The 22,646-nt window shown below is 40.5% G+C and overlaps 1 protein-coding gene across 1 annotated transcript in view; it reads left to right on the top strand.

The window, feature by feature from the left end:
• SLA2 (Src like adaptor 2) overlaps positions 1–22,199 on the top strand; it is a 31,128-nt gene extending 8,929 nt beyond the window's left edge. Inside the window, exons 2-8 of the mRNA XM_044298654.1 lie at positions 10,076–10,196; positions 12,053–12,152; positions 12,656–12,742; positions 13,844–13,947; positions 16,174–16,323; positions 16,933–17,062; positions 20,673–22,199. Of these exons, the coding sequence (XP_044154589.1) occupies positions 10,121–10,196; positions 12,053–12,152; positions 12,656–12,742; positions 13,844–13,947; positions 16,174–16,323; positions 16,933–17,062; positions 20,673–20,823 (798 nt within the window). The 5' untranslated portion in view covers positions 10,076–10,120 and the 3' untranslated portion in view covers positions 20,824–22,199. The remainder of the gene's footprint in view (positions 1–10,075; positions 10,197–12,052; positions 12,153–12,655; positions 12,743–13,843; positions 13,948–16,173; positions 16,324–16,932; positions 17,063–20,672) is intronic.
• Positions 22,200–22,646: the final 447 nt, after the last annotated feature.

The raw sequence follows: 22,646 nt of genomic DNA, 5'->3' as shown, positions 1-22,646 counted from the left end.
ATCATTTTTTATTTTTTTTTACAAACTATGCCCATGAGCCAACATGCTGGCCAACTGCGGAAAAATTTAAGTAAAATATAGCACCAAAAATATTAACAAATATTTAACTGTTAAAATGCTAAAAAAAAATATACAATAAACATAAGGAATGTAAATTGTTAGTTTACTTTTTATCCATTGCATTAGTCTACACATCCTCTCCAAGAATAAAATATACAATGGCAAGATACTATACAGATACTAAATGCACACTTTTATCAATTGATAGACACTAAAATATATCAACCTTAACACTAAGCAACAGAATATAACAGTCTGTCCCCACAATACAGCCACTAAGTTATTTTTCCTATGGTTTCAACCTCAACCACTGGTGGGAGGCAATGTCTATATATAACTATGTTCTAAGAATTCTAGGGGTAACGACACTTAAATCAGGTTACTACTCTTCTAATGTATGTGTCATGTATAATCCTGCTATCTTTAGATGTAGCAGAGCTTAATTTCTCATTTAAATCTGGCTTATATATTCTTTTAATGGAGGATTAGGTAGACTATAGGCCATAGGCTGTACCCAAAACATGGCTCCTCACCACTGCCCAGTTACCACCTTTCTGTGCTAGCATTCACACTTGTTTCACTTTTAGATGACCCTTCACAGCGTGTTGAGACACAATTATATTTTTGTTTTTACAAATGGTCCGTAAGACCAATGGCTGTCTCTAGGTTGACACGTGTGATAATTTTCTAAATTAAAACATAACATTTATTCTATTCGGTTATAAAAGATTCTGCACACTAGACTCACATTTAAAATTATCAGCTGAGCCTGCTATCTATGTGATAATTTTGTTAAATAGTGTTGATAGCGTCTAGAGATCCTGGTGGAAGTGCTGCTGTCTATCAGATTTATTTGGATATCCTAGATCTGTTTGGCTGCTTAGTATACAGTAGCCGCCACAGATACTAGCTGTCACCAGCTCTGTTATGCCACTGTAATGTGGTTCCTCACAGTAGCTGGTGCGTTCACACTCTTATCTATTAGTATCAACGGCTGTGCACAGTTTCCCCCGATCTACTGTCTGACTGACTGCTATTTAACTTGCTCGTGTTTACTAATATGCTGCAGGCTTTCACTGTTTAAAACACATGCTTTACAGCACTCTGCCCCCCGACATGTTTCGCCAAATTAACTTGGCGTCTTCAGGGGATCGGGCAGTCTACTGCTGAGGTGGGCGTGACCTGAGCTTATATAACCTTCCTAGGATGATGTCATACACATTGTATCCACTCTGGATACATTTCGTGACCCACATGTTACTCGGGCCTATCAGGGATCAGCTACTATTTAACCATCATTTCCACCTACGTTTTCCGTCCATTCACCTTCTTCGTTTCTTTTTTGTAGCTGCGCATGCGCTGACTGTATCGCCGCCGGCTACCCGTCCTACTACTGCGCATCCGCAAGTACTTAGACTCAGCGCTCTCTTTATGCGCTGAGCCCGAGGATGACAAACTTTTTATGCGCCTGCGTCCTTCTGTTGCTATGGTGCCGTTAACTAGTCATGGACTCTAGTGCGCATCTGTAAGATCTCGGGTGCCGCTCTTTCGTTATGCGCTGGATCCTAGGGGACAGATTAGCTGTACACCTGCATATCTACACGGCATTAGCTCCCTAGATATCGTATCCTAAACTATTTCTTTTGGTGGGTGTATAAAATCTGCATTATTTTTTGCTAATAATGAGATATCTATAATGAAAATTGTGACATATTGCTACTTGCCCTATTGATGGCCTTTACATAATTACTTATGAAGACTTAACTTTACATTTTTATATATATATATATATATATATATATATATATATACAGACGTGGACAAAATTGTTGGTACCCTTTGGTCAATGAAAGAAAAAGTCACAATGGTCACAGAAATAACTTTAATCTGACAAAAGTAATAATAAATTAAAATTCTATAAATGTTAACCAATGAAAGTCAGACATTGTTTTTCAACCATGCTTCAACAGAATTATGTAAAAAAATAAACTCATGAAACAGGCATGGACAAAAATGATGGTACCCCTAACTTAATATTTTGTTGCGCAACCTTTTGAGGCAATCACTGCAATCAAACGCTTCCTGTAACTGTCAATGAGACATCTGCACCTCTCAGCAGGTATTTTGGCCCACTCCTCATGAGCAAACTGCTCCAGTTGTGTCCGGTTTGAAGGGTGCCTTTTCCAGACTGCATGTTTCAGCTCCTTCCAAAGATGCTCAATAGGATTGAGGTCAGGGCTCATAGAAGGCCACTTTAGAATAGTCCAATTTTTTCCTCTTAGCCATTCTTGGGTGTTTTTAGCGGTGTGTTTTGGGTCATTGTCCTGTTGCAAGACCCATGACCTGCGACTGAGACCAAGCTTTCTGACACTGGCTAGTACATTTCTCTCTAGAATTCCTTGATAGTCTTGAGATTTCATTGTACCCTGCACAGATTCAAGACACCCTGTGCCAGACGCAGCAAAGCAGCCCCAGAACATAACAGAGCCTCCTCCATGTTTCACAGTAGGGACAGTGTTCTTTTCTTGATATGCTTCATTTTTTCGTCTGTGAACATACAGCTGATGTGCCTTGGCAAAAACTTCGATTTTTGTCTCATCTGTCCACAGGACATTCTCCCAGAAGCTTTGTGGCTTGTCAACATGTAGTTTGGCATATTCCAGTCTTGCTTTTTTATGATTCGTTTTCAACAATGGTGTCCTCCTTGGTCGTCTCCCATGTAGTCCACTTTGGCTCAAACAACGACGGATGGTGCGATCTGACACTGATGTTCCTTGAGCATGAAGTTCACCTTGAATCTCTTTAGAAGTCTTTCTAGGCTCTTTTGTTACCATTCGGATTATCCGTCTCTTAGATTTGTCATCAATTTTCCTCCTGCGGCCACGTCCAGGGAGGTTGGCTACAGTCCCATGGATCTTAAACTTATGAATAATATGTGCAACTGTACTCACAGGAACATCTAGTTGCTTGGAGATGGTCTTATAGCCTTTACCTTTAACATGCTTGTCTATAATTTTCTTTCTGATCTCTTGAGACAGCTCTTTCCTTTGCTTCCTCTGGTCCATGTCGAGTGTGGTACACACCATATCACCAAACAACACAGTGATTACCTGGAGCCATATATATAGGCCCAATGGCTGATTACAAGGTTGTAGACACCTGTGATGCTAATTAGTGGACACACCTTGAATTAACATGTCCCTTTGGTCACATTATGTTCTGTGTTTTCTAGGGGTACCATCATTTTTGTCCATGCCTGTTTCATGAGTTTATTTTTTTACATAATTCTGTTGAAGCATGGTTGAAAAACAATGTCTGACTTTCATTGGTTAACATTTATAGAATTTTAATTTATTATTACTTTTGTCAGATTAAAGTTATTTCTGTGACCATTGTGACTTTTTCTTTCATTGACCAAAGGGTACCAACAATTTTGTCCACGTCTGTATATGTTTGACTATTAATAATTGTAACCTTTTACTAATGCATGATCCACTTTTTTATGTGTATATAATTGATACATGATCCGCTTTTTTATATGTATATAATCATCTTGGCAACCTTCCTCAAATTAATTTAATTTTTATTATTTACTATAGTTCTAAACTGTTCATTATTTATGAAATGGCCTTTACATTTTCTTTTACTTATCCCTTTGTCTAAATTTCTTTCCCTCATTATTGTAGCTCTTTTTAATTGTTTTATATTTTTATTTTATATTGTTTTTTTGTTTATGTTTTATTAATTAATTGTTTTTCTATATTTTTTTAAATATATTTTTTAGTTATTTATTACAATTTTTAAATTTGCTAATTATTTTTATTTTTGTTTTTATTTTTTATTTTCAAAGGCTCACTTATTCTTTTAATGGAGGATTAGGTAGACTATAGGCCATAGGCTGTACCCAAAACATGGCTCCTCACCACTGCCCAGTTACCACCTTTCTGTGCTAGCATTCACACTTGGGCATTACCATTCTGCTTGTCAAAGGGTTGTGCCCTGCACAGTGTCCGGTCAACACATCCATCTCAAAATGGGAAAAATAGCACTCAATTATCAGTACATTACAAGAATTTAATATAACAGCTATGTCGGGAGGGCAGACTAGTCCTCTAGAAACCCGGGGACTCACAGGTGATGACTTGTCTTTGCTTTTCTTTTCCATCCTTTCCAGATCGCTGTGACGACTTCTCCTGCCTGCAGAGTTTAATGCTGAGATGTTTTTGACCCCTTATATATGCAGCCATCGCCAACATCTATAGCAGCACAATTAAATTCAGACCCCAGGCCAACTCTTAAAATAAATGCTCAGTAAATTTAAAACCCCCAAAACAAATACAGTCCCTAGACCAGATCCTGCTAAACACAGACTCCTGTACCAGACCAGACCCTGTACACTTACAGAGCAGCTCAACATGCTCCACCTTTGTATCCTTGCTGTTATCCCTATTGGCCTTATGACCTAAACTTCCTTGGTCATGTGAATTTAAAGGGGATGTGTCATTAGAAATTGACCTATTGCTTCCATCACATTTTTAAGTTAAATATTTTTTAGAATTTTGGGTGATTTTATTTTCCATGTTTAAAAAAAACAAACTCAAATCCTAGTTTTTACACTGGCCACTAGGCCTAAGAAATATTAAGACTTTTATGGGAGAGTTTTCTATGCATGCTCTGTAAGCTGTTAAGCGGTGACTTCACCTATTGTGAATGGTGGATATTGTGTTATCTATACAGAAGTATTACTTGTCATTCTATTCCTGACTGTGATGATGATAATACGATGGCTAGGAAAAAGTTACACATTCAGAACAGGAAATCATAACCTATTATTAGACCTAGTGGCCAGTGTGAAAATTACAGGATTATGTAAATTTTTTTAAAACATATATGACGTGGAAAATTAAATTTTTTAAAAATTGACAGAAATTCAAAAAAAATATATGTTTAACGTAAAAGGTGATTTAAACAATAGGTCATTTTCTGATTACATATTCCCTTTAACTCTGCAGGTTTTTAAACAGTGCAGGACCTGAGCACATAGAGTCATGTGATCTTATGTGTACAGGTCCTGCGTACCATTGCAAAAAGCTGTATTTGCCACTAATTTTCAGAATTTTTTTTTATTAAACTGCACTTTATGTCAAATCATTGGCCCAGTAGTCAATCTACAAAGCCATTTATGTATTGGTTTTTGCCACGATTTGCTTAAAGTCTTTGGGCTTTTACTGTTTTCTCTTGATATAAAAGTGCATAAAAAACTCATCCACACTTCTAACCCTCTCATATACACTCTCCTAAAGAATTATTAGGAACACCATACTATTACGGTGTTGGACCCCCTTTTGCCTTCAGAACTGCCTTATTTCTACGTGGCATTGATTCAACAAGGTGCTGATAGCATTCTTTAGAAATGTTGGCCCATATTGATAGGATGGCATCTTGCAGTTGATGGAGATTTGAGGAATGCACATACAGGGCACGAAGCTCCCGTTCCACCACATCCCAAAGATGCTCTATTGGGTTGAGATCTGGTGACTGTGGGGGCCATTTTAGTAAAGTGAACTCCTTGTCATGTTCAAGAAACCAATTTGAAATGATTCGAGCTTGGTGACATGGTGCATTATCCTGCTGGAAGTAGCCATCAGAGGATGGGTACATGGTGGTCATGAAGGGATGGACATGGTCAGAAACAATGCTCAGGTAGCCCGTGGCATTTAAACGATGGCCAATTGGCACTAAGGTGCCTAAAGTGTGCCCAGAAAACATCCCCCACACCATTACACCACCACCACCAGCCTGCACAGTGGTAACAAGGCATGATGGATACATGTTCTCATTCTGTTTACGCCAAATTCGGACTCTACCATTTGAATGTCTCAACAGAAATCGAGACTCATCAGACCAGGCAACATTTTTCCAGTCTTCAACAGTCCAATTTTGGTGAGCTCGTGCAAATTGTAGCCTCTTTTTCCTATTTGTAGTGGAGATGAGTGGTACCCGGTGGGGTCTTCTGCTGTTGTAGCCCACCTTTCTTTCCCATTCTGACATTCAGTTTGGAGTTCAGGAGATTGTCTTGACTAGGACCACAACCCTACATGCATTGAAGCAACTGCCATGTGATTGGTTGACTAGATAATCGCATTAATGAGAAATAGAACAGGTGTTCCTAATAATTCTTTAGGTGAGTGTATATCCCATAATAACCTTAGGGCATAGATTTGCTGTGCTGCTCTCTGCATACTTATAGAATATGTGAACCATTTGTTTTATTGAAACCTATCCATAAGACAATCTTTAAAAAAAAAAAAAAAACTTGATATGATGATATTCTTAAATAGGTCTCATAGATATATAGATAGAAGATTATAGATAGATAGATAGATAGATAGATAGATACCATATATTTCGCCCTATAGGACGCATCAGCCCATAAGATGCACCTAGGTTTGACAGGAGAACAATAAGAAAAAAATATTTTTCATTAGACCTCAGATCAGACCTCAGCTAACAGCCCTAATTAGACCCTCGATGTTAATAAGACCCCAACAAGACCCCCAATCAGACCTTATATCAGCCCCCAGCAGCCACCACTGCCTCTCATATTAGCCCCAAGCAGCCCCATTGCCTCATATCAGCCCTCTGTAGCCACCATTGCCTCATATCAGCCCTCTGTAGCCCCCATAGCCTCTCATTTTGGCCCCCAGCAGCCCCTATTGCCTCATATGAGCCCTCTATAGCCCCCATTGCCTCTCATATTGCCCCCATTGCCTCATATGAGCCCTCGGTAGCCCCCATTGCCTCTCATATTGCCCCCATTGCCTCATATGAGCCCTCTTTAGCCCCCATTGCCTATGAGCCCTCTGTAGCCCCATTACCCCCATTGCCTCATATATTGCACCCATTGCCTCATAGGAGCCCTCTGTAGCCCCCTATTGCCTCTCATTTTGGCCCCCAGCGCCAATCACTTACCTCTCCTGCTCCTGTACGCCGCCGCTCCTCACCGCTCGCTCTCTGTCTTCTTCCTATTGTCGGATTTGCTGTGAACCAGCGTTCACAACGTGAGGTCACAGAGGATCTTCCCCTGGTCCTCCGGTACTAATGAGCGCTTCCATATTGGAAGCGCTCATTAGTATTTACCCCATAAGACGCAGGGGCATTTTTACCCCATAGGAGCAGGAGAATGGAAAGGACGGATTCGGCACATAACTGAGCTGAACGGAGCCTACGGACCCCATACACTATAATGGGGTCCGTTAGGTTTCCGCTCAGAGGAAGATTTTTGAATCGTAGACAAAAGTCCTGCGCGCAAAACTTTTGTCTCCGCTTCAAATTCATCTTCTGAGCAGAAACCGAACGGACCCCATTATAGTCTATGGGGTCCTTAGGATCCGTTCAGCTCAGTTATGTGCCGATCCGTCCTTTCCATTCTCCTGCTCCTAAACGGAGCAGGAGAACGGAAAGGCTGAACGCTGATGTGAACTCAGTCTTAAACACTGTCAAATTTTTATTTCAAGTTCTACCCAAATTCAGAATAAACCTGGCTCATGAGAGGTGCACTTTAAAGGAGATCTGCCATGATTGATGTAAATAATTAAAATCATACAATATATAGTACATGACAATACCTTTCTGTCAAAGCTAGAACCAGCCCTGTACCTCACATGGGTCTAGAGATCTCCACATTCACTGCTCCAATTGCTCTGTTAGATTCTCTTCAGCCTGACAGCTCAGGGGCATGTCCTTTCTGCTGCAGCCCTCTCTCTGTAACTGCCACAGCTTCTAACAGAACATATGGCTTATGACAGTTGAAGATTTAAACTGACCATGTTCAACCAGCTCGGTGAAGTGGACAAGAAATAAGGAAAAGAACAAACAGCAGGTGGCGCTATACCGATAGATTTTATTGAATAGCTCACTAGCTGTACTAAAGTTTTAATTACATGCAATTACAAAGGTTTTCAGATCCAGGTGCATGTTTGAAAAAATGTAGATTATATTTTGCGACACAACTCCTTTAAGTATTGCAGCTTTGTTTTTCCACTCTGCAGCCATTTCTATACCATATACCATCTTTTCTGTTTCTAGACTATAAAACAGTAGTCTTCCCATCACCCACATGAACTGAACACCTGAGTGTATTATCGGTAATGTGGAAGGCATATATTATACCCCTGGAACACTGCATCAATAATTTTCCACCTTACGACAGAGATAGACTTTCATGTATAGGCAATGTATATGTGATGATTATGTTCTTTCACTTCTGTTTAAAAAAATGTTATCGAGCTGGAAATCTGTCAGCGGTTTTCCAAGCATTCGAGGTCTTTGGTCTGTATCAAAAACGATGTGAACTCCTTAATAGAGAGTCAGATGCCGGTATGTCATACTGTTGTTTAAAATACTGTCATTGAGCATGACGCACTTACTACTGTACCTTGTATGTCTAGCATAGGCCTAGCTGTTATATTACAATGTGTTGCTAGTGGTTTTGCATAGGACTGCAGTTTAACCTTTTATCGTTGTGGTAAAGAAATTGCCAAATTCAACTTTGCTTTGCCCGTTTCTTCCCGGCGGGTACAGTTGCTGGAGTAGCGCTGCCCTGCTCCTCTTCATTCCGAAATTCTGCTGCCCTTCCTCCTGCTGCCTGTTGAACACTTACTCCCTGTTAGCGGCTTTTCTCAGGCAGGTTTATGATGGTTATATGATGAGGCATCAGACCTCCAACCCGTGAATATTTCCCTGTGCAACGAATATCCGGTTTGCTTCTGATCAGGAGATAAATATCAACCCAGACTTAACATAGGTTGTCAAATATCTGAAATCTTTATTTCCCAGCACATACTTATAGGGCTTTTTGGGGGTGGGCGCATATTGTCCCTCAAGATCCAATTGGAACAATCCTGGTATTTCTTAGGAGGCCTTGGGGAACATGTTTGTCCAGATACAGCTGAAACCTAATACTGGTATCTGCTATATACAATACATGAAAAGGGCTATTTTACATTGAACAGGTTTACTCTACCTGCTAATAAGTTAAATAAGTTGCTGTCATTGTATGTGAGGTGAGATGTTAAATAGCCTTTTGTTCAGGCAGGCTGCTATTGTGTCCAGCAACTTGCAGAGGTTGTGAGATATGTTAATTCGGGTAATGCATTCCACAAGAGATGAGGGTTGTATAATCTATGTCTAATCTGTGATGTATCAAAAGTAAGATTTATGAAAAATCCCTTTCAATCCAACCATTGATCCCAACTTTTATATATATATATATATATATATATATATATATAAAACTCCCTCTGACTCATAAAGGGCCAGCTTGTGTACCTTAGTCCCCCCTAGCCAATGGCTGGCCACCTTAGGGTATTTCCCTGTGGAAAGCTGCCTGAGCAATAGGTTCTAGTATTCTAGTGTCCTGAAAAGATGTGTCATTATCTTATTTGCCTGCCCGTGTACCAAAGTCTGCTTGTTTCTGGATTTAACCCTTCTCTGCCTGATCTTTAAGACTGTTAGCTGGATTGCTTGTACACTGTCTGCCCTGACCTCATCTTGTTTACTTACTATGGTTTTGCCTGATCCCTCAGTGTTTCCTATGTTTTGCCTGATTCCTCAGTGCTCTGTGTCTGTTTATTTTAACCTCCATGGATCAGAGAGAGTAGCAGCCTGGTGTTTCCCCTGCAGCGGAGTCCAGATCTCTGTATAGGAGTTAAAATCAGTTCAGTAGCACAGCCGATTCACATCTGCTTTCATAACCACTGGATGTCATGGTCACTGGATGTCAATGTTTGCTTTACATACAAGTCCTTAGATTAAGAAAGAGAGGGCAATGTAAGCTTATTGCATAACCGTAACTTATAAAATACAAGAAAGGTTAATTGATCTATTGATCTGTGCTATATCTGGTGTTATTACCATTGTGCTTTGTGTTCCGGGGGCCTGACACGTAATAGAAACATAATCATTAATTATTTAATTATAAACGGCTTAATAATCTGGTTCTTATTTCTGGCAGATTTTTACTACTGAAAGAATTTCACTCCTGAAAGCAACCCAAGGAATGGGGAGTTTGCCCAGCAAAAGGGGATATTCAGCTATAGAGGCCACTATGTCCAGCGCTCAGATAAACCCCATTGGTAAGAATTGGACTTGACGTTTTAAAATCTCTTAAAAGGGTTTTCCAGCACTACAGCTATAGATCTCACTTCAGTCCTGCTTTGGTTTCCTAAAGTCGTCTATGGTACAATTCAGTCTTGAGCTTCAATTCTGGGGGTTTCTACATTGGATGCTTGTATTAATGTCCCTAATCTATGGATAAGGTATAAGTACATAATTAGTACCCTCCCTGCGTCACAGTCCTAATAGGACTAAGTTGTAGCATAGCGATATTAGTAAATTAGAGTGTTTATTAATCGATCTGCACTGACGTAGTCCCGGAGGACCACTTTAGTCCACAGAACCCTCAGCACTGCATATACTGCACCGTTAGTTCTTCTGCAGCCAGGAGGATATTGTTCTTCATTTCTTCTGATGCCTTCAACTGATAAGCGTGAATGAGTTAATGTGCAAAGGATATAAATGTATTGTTAGAAATTTCTCCAGAATTGTGCTAAAAAGAGTTAATACCATCGCCTTTTCCACTTCAAAGTGCCCTTCTTCTGTATGCTGTGCCAAGAGCCTGCCTCCACTGTGCTCGGTGGCAGTAGTCATATTTTCCACCACTCATTGCGAAAGACAACACAATGCAAATAGTAGACAAAAAGCACTGTGTGATAATCAACCATTATCTGAACACAGGCCAGCTTTTCAGTTAGCATCATCATAGAATATTGTATAATATTAACCCTTCCATTTCAAATCTGCATGTGTCCACACTAAAAGTTTCCATTCCAAATATATATTGTATCAAAAGTGTTTGTATTCTATTGCCATAGAGATCTGAATATGAGCTTGTTAGATAAGGAAAGACTTTCCTAATCTCATTGTATATGAGACTGGCTCTTGAATCTAAATATTTTGTTCATGCATGGAGCGGTTTTACATGCCATAAAGTATATCTCTTCCAACTTTTAGATCCAGAGTCAGGAACACTCCTCCACTACAATTAGTATCTCTATTAGGCTCAGTCTTAGCTCTTCATTCAGTGTCCTTTTGGCCTTGGGGTGGTAATTGTCAACATGCTTTCATAGGGAAGCACAGCAGACTACACATTCCTATACAGAACCACAAAAATATGTATACCATGTGGTATAAAGAAGGTTTTTTTAAACAATGGCACTCTATACAGAGGGATACATCAAAATAAAATGAGAGGTAAACATTGGGAAAGCGCACTTCTGGATGGAATGCTTGAAAGCGCTGAAGAAATTCTCCTACACTTTGGATCATTTCATTCCAGTGTCTGCAAAGTCCTAAAGTGGGCATATTTCCTTGTACTATAGAAGTAATAATGACAGGCTTGTGCCCAACATTTAAAAAAATAATTGTCCCAGGCATTCATGATACTTCAGAGATCTCCACCCCACTTTTAGATGCCTACACCGAAATCCCAGCTGTTGAGAAGTACCCACCACCTGGAGACACTTTCATCTTAATAGGCTAATTTGGAATAGTCTGCAGTCTATAGGGTGCCAATGTCCTACCATGCCGTTAGGCACAGCCATGGGGAATTTGGCAGAAGATGACTGCTAGGAGTCACCAGATGAGATCTATTCACAGCAATGCATTATGGAATTGCTGATGGATATGGATTTTAATATCATGAGAAGTCTGCTTCTTGTCTTCTGCTAGCAGACACTTTAGAAGACCTAGCAATAGCTGATTCCCGGAATCAGCTAAAACTCTCAGGTAAAGGACTACTGTAAATGTTTTTTCCAATCCCTCTCAGCATCCTCATCATTGACAGTCTATGCAGAACTGCTCATAAGCTGCATGTTCAGGCACACAGTGTGACATTCTCTATAATGTACAAACATGGCTTTCTGTTTTTCAGTAGTGGACAAGTGCGTGTTTGTGGCTTTGTACAATTTTCCTGCGGGTGGTCAAGGCGATTTCAGCATTCGACTCGGGGAGCAGCTGAACATCCTTTCTGAGTAGGTGACCTCAAACTGCTGTGTTTTTTTTCCTGCAAGCTCAACATGACGCAAATAAATACGTTTTCTGGTTACTATTATCTGAGATACTCACTTAACCCAAGCTTAGGCATAATCCATACATACGGCCTCATACACAAGACAGTCATGTGCACAGAGACTGCATAGAAGCATAGGGAGTCCCTGCAGCTCCGTACTTCAGAACCATAGGGACTCTGGGTGCTGCCCCATTAAACCATATGGCACCGTATTATGGATATACAGTACTTGCATTTTTAGGGAAAACCCGTATGAAACCAGAGACATACCGAGGTATAGTAGTGCCTGGTTGTCTGCTATAAGTGCCCTATTACAGCTCCAGCTGTGCATGAGGAGCCCATAGTTTCAGTTCATTCATTCATTCATTCTAAAATATAAAGGGGTTATCCCATGAATAGTAGTATATGACAACCTGTTTCTAATAATGTAAAAATCGGTGACCAGTGTTTGTTAATGTTTTCCAGGGATGGTGACTGGTGGAAAGTAAAGTCAGTTTCTACTGGGCAAGAGTGCTACATGCCTAGAAAGTATGTTGCCAAGGTGTACAACAGGTAAGTGTATGTGTGTCATGTCATGATAGTACCAACTGCACAATGCACTGCTTTCTTGGAACATAGGGGCCACGGGTTCAAATCCAAGCAGGGCAATATCTGCCTAATTTTTGTTTAAAGTCTCTATCTAGTGGCAATATTAAAGGTAAGGAAGATCACATCTGTATGTAGTAGCTTGTTGGTGTGACCTTACCGTTAGATGAATGCATACAGTATCTTAGGAACTCAAAGATTTACTACGCTAAATGAGCCAAAATTGTGGCTAAATTTGTCCCAAAAAACTGGCGCACCATATATGCCTTACTCCAGATTTAGTATGGCTTTTAAATACTTTTTGTTCCTTGCTTGACAATGGGTGTGTCTTAGTGGACATTGGGGTGTTGCCTAAAATGTGACAACATGCACCAAAATTTTGCCAATAAATTATGGTGCAAAGTAAACCAAACAATAGGTAGCGCAAAGTTAGACAAAGGGTTTTAATATTTCATAAGCTATACCAAATTCATTACACAATGTGAGCCACTGTGATACATTTGGGTCATCTTTAGGGTGTCTAGTCTAAATATCAACCTAAATATTAGACATCGGGGCCAATTTATTAACTGATATATGCTACTTTTGTGACATATATCAGTCACATGACATTTTGCAGCAAAATCTGCTACTTTTCCTAGCTCACGTCACTTTTCCAACAGATCAAGAAAAGGGGGCTTGGCGTAGAAAATGGCTTAAATCTACGCTAGCAAGGGAGCTGGTGTAGCTTTCAGTCTGTCGCACAGCCTGCTGGAGGAAGTACCAAACATATGTAGAGGCCTCCAGCAGCACAGACAGACTGTGGAGAACACCGGTCTGAATAAATGAGCCCCATAGTTTGTAAATCTGCCCCTATATATTGACCTTACCTGCAGTCCTATGAGAAAAATACCACATTCATGTGTTGCAAAACCTCTCCTGTGCATAATTTCAATAATTGCCTAAAATTGTTCTAATGGTTTCACATACAACTTCCCCAATACAAATATATCACAAAAAATACTTTCCACAATGTGACACATGAGGAATCAGGTAATTTCTAACCTCAAGTTCCCTGTTCTTTCACAGGTGGTTATATAAAGGTATAAACCGGGAGAAAGCAGAAGAGCTGCTTCTGGTGAACTGCAACCAAAGTGGCTCCTTCTTGATTCGAGAAAGTGAAACCAGAAGAGGTACAGTTTGAATGATAACCAAATGACAGTTCACACACCACATTAAGATAAACATAATATAAAAAAAAGTAAGGGTAAAATACAATATGATAAATAAAGGGGTTCTCCTGGATTTTTATATTGGTCTTTAGGATAGGTCATTAATACCAGATTGGCGGGGGTCCAACTCTCTGCACCCTCAGAATCACCACTTCTGAATACTGCTGCTTTCACTGTAATGGCAGCAGCACTGCACAGCAGTACTAGACAGTAGACGGAGCTGGGTACGTCCAGCACCGGAACTACTACAGAACTGCTGATTGGCGGGGAGGGGGGGGGCAGAGAGTGGGAACCCGCTGATCTGATATTAATGGCCTATCCTGAGGATAGGGCATGAATATAACAATTCTGTAGAACCCATTTAATTATTTGGTGGGTTAGCAAGAAGTAGAGGACAGTAGACAGAGGGAGGTTGGTGACAAACGACTGTGGGATCAGGCTACATGGGTCTTGTTTATAGTCTCAAACAGTAGCCAGCTCACCACATCCAAGGTGCTTTGGTCAGGAGATGTGATTTAAAGAAGTTGATATATCTGCCCCGTCTGCACTGGTGGTGATGTCAGAGTTCACAATTGATCACAGGTGTGATGTAGGGGAGTGCCCAGATCTACACTATTAGTAATGGGCTTAGAGCCTGAAACGCGTAAACTGACTTTACTGTTTTGTGAAGGCGGTTTCCTTGCTTTTAATGGAGATCTAATAAAAGGTAAAGTCTTATGAAAATGCAGAAATGCTGTTCTTCCTCTTCAGTTATAGACGGACACTTCTATCTTTTTTTTTCACAGAGAAAAAAAGTTGTCTATTTTTCCAGACGTCCAGAAAGTTATGGGCAGTTGGCAACCTTGCTGTACATACTTTTTCCTGTACTCTAACACAAGTACTCCATCCGTTCCTCCCCATCATACACTTAGAGGGGTCCACAAAGTTGCCAAGTTTCATGGTGTCATCCTTATATTTCTGACCACAGAGCTAGGGGTAGCCTAGTGTCAGCGTGAAAGCTATGAAAAACAGATACTTCTATCTCAGCTTACTGGCCTGCTGTGAGTGCAACATGGGAGAATAGGATATTAAGGAGAACTCCATACCTCCCAACTTTTTGGATGGTCAAAGAGGGACACTTAGGCTAGGCCTACACGGTGACAATAGTCGCGTGACAGCTGTGATGGCCAGGATCGCTGAGTTGCGGTGATCCCATAGAAATGAATTTTGCAAGAGATCCAGGTTGCCGAGTAGTTCTAGCCTTATTGTTCATTGTGAAAGTCAATTTTTCCTCTATATTTATACACTTTAATAGTTTTCTTAGTGCACAATAGTGCAAAAATTATCTGAATATAGAGATTTCAAAAATCCAAATTGCATCAAATAATGAAATAATATACAAGGTGATGTCTAAAATACAGATAGGAAACAGAAACCACTTTCTTGATCAATATTGTAAATGTAACAATGCAAATCTATAACTCAGATCAAAAAGAGGGACATTTAAGGAGAAAAGAAGGACAGAGGGACTTGGGTCCACAATAGGGACTGTCCCTCCAAAAGAGGGACACTTGGGAGGTCAGAAACTGCAGAATGTGATGAATGGAGTCATAGTCTATAAACTAGATGTCTGGCAAATCGGTTTAAGGGGTCGAAGAGCACTGTTGTCTGCCCTCAGGAAGTCCTCACACCTGTCAAATGCTATGTGGTGTGAGCTGTGGAAATGTTGCATTGAAGACATTAGTAACAGGAAACCATATAGCCTGGTGTTCATACGCAGGTGCAGTACGCTGTTTGTTCAGCCACTGTCATATATAAGTGGGTCCTCTGATTGTATTTTGCTGGATAACCATAAAAAAGTAGCAAGTATACATAACTCCAATAGGGTTCGCTGTAGTAGAGTAATGTCACTGTGTAGTAGAGGGATCTAGTGGTATAGTTGTATGGTGCAGTAGAGTAATACGGTTGTATGAGTGTAGTGGTAAACTATACCAGGGTTATGTGAGGGTGTAGAATTGGGACGTTTTGGTATATGGTATATAGAATGTAATACTATATTGGGCATTAAATTTTTTTGTAATAAAGTGAATATGTCTAAAAACTGACATGCAGTGATTGTATAATAAGATCTGGGGATCGACCTTGACCACAACTATCAATGTGCTGACTATAGGACACCTATTTATATAAAATATGTCTTGATTACAGGATGTTACAGTTTATCAGTTCGGAAATCAAATCAAGCTACACTGGATACTATCAAGCATTATCGCATTAATCAGCTACAAAATGGCTGGTATTATATTTCTCCTCGTCTGACCTTTTCAACACTCCAGGATATGGTGGACTACTACTCCGGTGAGGCCATGGTTTAAAAAGTAATAATACAAGGACGTGAAAGGCTAGTTTCACCCAGGAGGCAGAACAATCCGGCAGGCTGTTCTGGCAGAGGAGTTCTCTGGATCCAGCTTAGTCGGATACTGCCGTTCACCACCAGGGCCCATTGACTATAATGGGAACCAGTGGGGATCCAACTGCTCCACAGCATTTATGCTGGGATTTGGCTGGAGAATAACTGTTAGGCACAGTGATATTTGCCTGGCCGAATCTCGGCACAAAATCCAGAAAGCAGCTGGATTCACATTATAGTCTATGGGGTGCACTTGGAACTATCCGGCTATGCTGGATCTGGAGACCTCCGGCAGGCTGTTCTTTGCCGGATTGGTCTGCTACCTGTGTAAAAGACGCCTTAGATCCTTAGATCAAAAAAACATGACTGCTTTCTTCCAGAAACTGCACCACTCTTATCTGGTATTGCAATTACTGAGTAAGGCTGAGATAAGTGTTGCCACACATAAGAATATTTATAAAAGATGGAGATCAACCAATGCTTCTGTCCTCTATGGTGGTGAAATGCACTGCAATCCATTTATCTAATGCATGTACTTATTTTGTTTCCTCTTTAAGAAATGGCAGATGGAATTTGCAGCATCTTAAAGGAGCCCTGTGTTGTACAAGGAATTATTCCCCCTGCTGCTTTGACATCAGGACCCGTCATTGTCCGGAAACCAACACTGAACTGGAGAGATCTAGATAGGTAATCTACAGATCCACATACATTAAGTGGATCTTCCTTATTTCTTCTATTATTATGAAAGTGTCAAAATTATTGATTGTGACGGAAAGTCAGGGACATATATGAGGAAAAGGTGACCCAGAGCAGAATAAAGCCTGGAGACCAGTTGTGGCACCTGTGAAGGAGGATGACACTTGCATATTGCCCAAGGGGTAGGATGATAGTCCCTGACCAGACAGCCTTGCTGTTGATTCTGGCATTTGACACAGATGAACAGACTTACATTACTACAAGTACTGTATGTGAGAACATTTGTACTTGGCACCATTTGTGGGAAGGGCACATTGTTGGTTTATGCTTTTATATAGACCCTGAAGGCCTCAGTTAATTATTTAGTTAATGTTCATCATCCCGCACAACACATTCTCATGGCCGCTTATGTTTAATGGTGCCCTGTACAGAGATTTTATGGTGTACTGAAATGCAGTGTACAAATAACCATATCAAACAGTGCTCCAAATGCAAACAGTGCCATACACTGGCCAAATAACACTTCTATACAATTGTCTAAATATCAAGGCTGCTCTGTTGTGCTACCACCACCATATACAGTACTTAAAAAAAAAATACTATATACTGACTAAATAGCAACGCCCCACAGTGCCTTGGTAAGTAACACTATACGTATAATAATACCAACCAAAAGTCACTAACTAAGGCTACTTTCATACCTGCGGAACGTAAATTCAACTGCCTAATCTGGTAGCAGCGTGCAGTGGTTTGTGTCCAGCCGATTCTCCTTATTTTTGCTAGAATCTACTCCAGATCCCATTATACTTAATGGGGCCTGGCGGGAATTCGGTTAGTATCCGGCAGTGCCAGATCCAGAGAATTCCGGCAGGCTGTACTCTGCCGGAATTCACGCGGCAGGTGTGAAACTAGCCTAACAGCGCCATCAGTAAAGTAATGATACTGGTACTTAAGAACACATGACGTACCGGTACGTCATGTGTAGTTCCAATCACCGCCGCCCGGTGGGCGGTGATCGGAACAAGGTGCCTACTCAAATCATTGAGCAGCCACCCTGGGACAATGCGTGGGGGGGGGGGGGGTCCCGTGACGCCCCCGTGTCGGTGATCGCCACAAACCGCAGGTCAATTCAGACCTGCGGTTTGCGGCTTTTACTGAAATTGCGGCGGGCGGTCGGAGGTGCCATCGGGTCCCCGTGCGGCTGTAAGTGGGAACTGATGGCATGGAAGGCAGCGCAATGACTTCCTTAGGCATCGGCGCTGCCTTCCGGTGACGAGCCTGTGAGAAGTATTGGAATGCATTGTAAAGGGGATTAGCCCCCCAAAAGTTGAAGTCCCAAAGTGGGACAAAAAAATAAAGTGAAAAAAAAAGTTTTCCGCCCAAAAAATTCTGTTTCAAGTAAAAATAAACAAAAACATAATTTTCCCCAAATAAAGCAAAACAAATTGGAAAAAATAAATAAAAATGTTGACATATTGGGTATCGCCACGTCCATATCGACCGGCTCTATGAACATATCACATGATCTAACCCCTCAGATGAACATCATAAAAAATAAAAACTGTGCTAAATAAACCATTTTTTGTCACCTTACATCACAAAAAGTACAACAGCAAGCGATCAAAAAGGCGAATGCCCACCAAAATAGTACCAATCTAACCGTCACCTCATCCCACAAAAAATGAGCCCCTACCTGAGACAATCGCCCCAAAAATAAGAAAACTATGGCTCAGAATATGGAAACACTAAAACATCATTTTTTTTTTTAAAAAAGCTGTTATTGTGTAAAACTTAAATAAATAAAAAAAGGTATACATATTAGGTATCGCCGCGTCCGTAATAGCCTGCTCTATAAAAATATCACATGACCTAACCTCTCAGGTGAATACCGTAAAAAAAGGTGTAAAAAAAAGCCATTTTTTGTCACCTTACATCACAAAAAGTATAATAGCAAGCGATCAAAAAGTCATACGCACGCCAGAATAGTGCCAATCAAACCATCATCTCATCCCGCAAAAATCATACCCTACTCAAGATAATCGCCGTGTGCCCGTATAGCAGTTTACGACGACATATGGGGTGTTTCTGTAAACTATAGAATCAGAGAAATAAATATTGAGTTTTGTTTGGCTGTTAACCCTTGCTTTGTAACTGAAAAAAAAATATTAAAATGGAAATCTGCCAAAAAAGTAACATTTTGAAATTGTATCTCTATTTTCCATTAATTCTTGTGGAACACCTAAAGGGTTAACAAAGTTTGTAAAATCAGTTTTGAATACCTTGAGGGGTGTAGTTTCTAAAATGGGGTCACTTTTTTGGCGTTTCTACTCTAGGGGTGCATCAGGGGGGCTTCAAATGGGACATGGTGTCAAATGACCAGTCCAGCAAAACCTGCCTTCCAAAAAACATATGGCATTCCTTTCCTTCTGCGCCCTGCCGTGTGCCCGTATAGCAGTTTAGGACCACATATGGGGTGTTTCTGTAAACTACAGAATCAGAGCCATAAATATTGAGTTTTTTTGGCTGTTAACCCTTGCTTTGTAACTGGAAAAAAAATATTAAAATGGAAAATCTGCCAAAAAAGTGAAATTTTTAAATTGAATGTCTATTTTCCATTAATTCTTGTGGAACACCTAAAGGGTTAACGATGTTTGTAAAATCAGTTTTGAATACCTTGAGGGGTGTAATTTCTAGAATGGGGTCATTTATGGGTGGTTTCTATTATGTAAGCCGCACAAAGTGACTTCAGACCTGAACTGGTCCTTAAAAAGTGGGGTTTTGAAAATTTCTGAAAAATTTCAAGATTTGCTTTTAAACTTCTAAGCCTTGTAACGTCCCCAAAAAATTAAATGGCATTCCCAAAATGATCCAAACATGAAATAGACATATTGGGAATGTAAATTAATAACTATTTTTGGAGGTATTACTATTTATTATATAAGTAGAGAAATTAAAACTTGGAAATGTGCAAATTTTTCCCAATTTGGGGTAAATTTGGTATTTTTTTATAAATAAAAATTATTTTTTTTGACTCCATTTTACCAGTGTCATGAAGTACAATATGTGACGAAAAAACAATCTCAGAATGGCCTGGATAAGTCAAAGCGTTTTAAAGTTATCACCACATAAAGTGACACTGGTCAGATTTGCGAAAAATGGCCTGGTCCTTAAGGTGAAAATGAGCCCGGTCCCTAAGGGGTTAAAAACATGCTATAGAATGAGGAAGATTTGAGGTGGTCACAAGTCGCAGATGTCAGGCCATCTGTGATGACCTACGTGACATACAGGTCACACATTCCTAAGGCTGGCACTGCACAGGCTGCACATAAAACAATGTATATAGCTCCTGATCCAATGGGACATATTTACTAGTAGAAAGACAACCCCAACCATAGAAGCTCAGAGGTAAATACCGGCAGTGTGGGAATAAGTAAACAGGTAAATACATTATAGGAAGAGAATAAGAATGAAGGCACTAGACCTAGTTTTAGCCATGTTGGACCTTTAGCCATGAGGAACTGTATGGAGTGTAAAGTCCAGGATATTGAAGTAATCTACGAAACTGTATTCAATACTCTCATGCCTTTCTTCTATCCCTCAGCTCAGCCCTGTTTAGTGGCAATACCAACTTAGATGAAGAAGATTGTCCGGTGAGCTTAGGTCTCCGAGAGGCGGTCAGTTCTTACATGTTTATGACAGAAGACATGGACTCAGTGGCAGCTCTGGAGAGAGAGCATCTGTGGCAGGCATAAGCTATGCCTTCTCACTCAACTATCTCACATCAGTGTTTGGGAAATGAACAATTTTTTTTATAAGCCAATGGACCTAAGTGAACCAGTTCCTGTTCAGCTCAACATCGCCGGCCGATGCAGTTTGAAAGGTGCCGGAATGGACATTACTATATTTATGGCGGCTGTGCTGCTTTTCAGTTTCTGTGTATTTTAAAGATGTTTGTGTTCTCTGTTAGAAGCTTTCAAATTGTCTATTATAAAATAAACGTCTCTCCTGTCTTGGACGGAGCAATACATGGCCATCATCGATCAAATACAAGAAAGACTTTGGTGAATTCAAAATGGGAACATACTTGATGAGCCTCATTAGTAAATATAGAGGAACTTTGTGAATGTGTGAGCTTGTCCCATATGCTGGCCCAGTCTTATGATTAACAGACCAGTAAACACTTATGTGTGTTAATTCACTGAAATCTATAGGAAATTCCTACGAATGCATAAAAATCCCTGATTTCAAAGACATTTAATGTGAAGCTCCAACTACGAGATACTTCAAATATAAAACTAGTGCAATGTGCTGCCCCCCCCAGGGCTGATCATGTACCAGGTTTATAGGAATGCCGAGTAGTGTGGTGCAGCCTTAATAAATTCTGTGTGTGTCAAGGTGCTCTTACCTGGATACCGTCGATCCCCAGGGTTAGGCTCCAAAGCAATAAAGGGGATGAGTAATGGTGGAGAATAAATCGAGTCCATACTTCTTAAAGTTCAACAACTTTACTTAAATAAACTTGCATCCAGACAATAAGTGATCTTTATTTTGGTTCCAGCAGGTTTTGGGATAACTGGCAGGCAAATTTGAATATTCTACTTTCTCCTTCTCTGCTGTGCTAAGCTCGGTTTTAGTCTGATAGCTGGACTCTGCAGCAATTCCGGTACCTTTGGAGTGGGGTGACTTTGGCTGTTGACCCCTTGTGACCCTCTATCTGTAAATCTGTAAGGAGTCATGGTGCTCTATGAGCTGCTTCTCTCTGGAAAGACTCCTGCTACAGGAAGGGGGCGTTCCCCTCGCTGCTACATCTGTTTCCAATACTTGCATCCACTAAGACTGACTAAACACCTCCTGCAGTCCCTACCTTGGTTGGAAGGTCTAGCCCACTTCTGCCCAAGAAGGGGAGAATGGAATGGTAATTTCCATTCTATTTAAAGATATCTCTCACTCTGCGAGATACAGAACGCCACCTAAGCAACCAGGCACAGTACATAAAATACAAAGAATAACAATTAGGCCTCATGCACACAAACCTATTTTGTTTCCATGTCCGTTCAGTTTTTTTTGCGGATAGGATGCGGACCCATTCATTTCAATGGGTCCGCAAAAAATGCGGACCGCATCCGTATGTCCGTTCCATAGCCACGAAAAAAAATAAAAATAGAACGTGTCCTATTCTTGTCCGTTTTAGGCATTGTTACAATGGATCCGAACAAAAAAAAAACTGATGGCATACGGATGTCATCCGTTTTTGTCAGCCTGAAGGTTTTGTGCCAATATTGACTGGTATTTGGAACTGTTCATAATTCCCTCTAGCTTAACTAAGGCCCCAGTTCCAGCTGAAGAAAAACAGCCCCAAAGCATGATGCTGCCACCACCATGCTTCACTGTGGGTATGGTGTTCTTTTGGTGACGTGCAGTTTTGTTTTTGCGCCAAACATATCTTTAGGAATTATGGCCAAAAAGTTTAACCTTGGTTTCATCAGACCATAACACCTTTTCCCACATGCTTTTGGGAGACTTCAGATGTGTTTCTGCAAAATGTAGCCTGGCTTGGATGTTTTTATTCGTAAGA

Source organism: Bufo gargarizans, chromosome 6 (genome assembly GCF_014858855.1).
Source record: "Bufo gargarizans isolate SCDJY-AF-19 chromosome 6, ASM1485885v1, whole genome shotgun sequence".
In the NCBI taxonomy this organism is placed as follows: domain Eukaryota; kingdom Metazoa; phylum Chordata; class Amphibia; order Anura; family Bufonidae; genus Bufo; species Bufo gargarizans.
The sequence above is the reverse complement of the archived record's forward strand: the minus strand, read 5'-3'. Positions and strand labels throughout refer to the sequence as shown.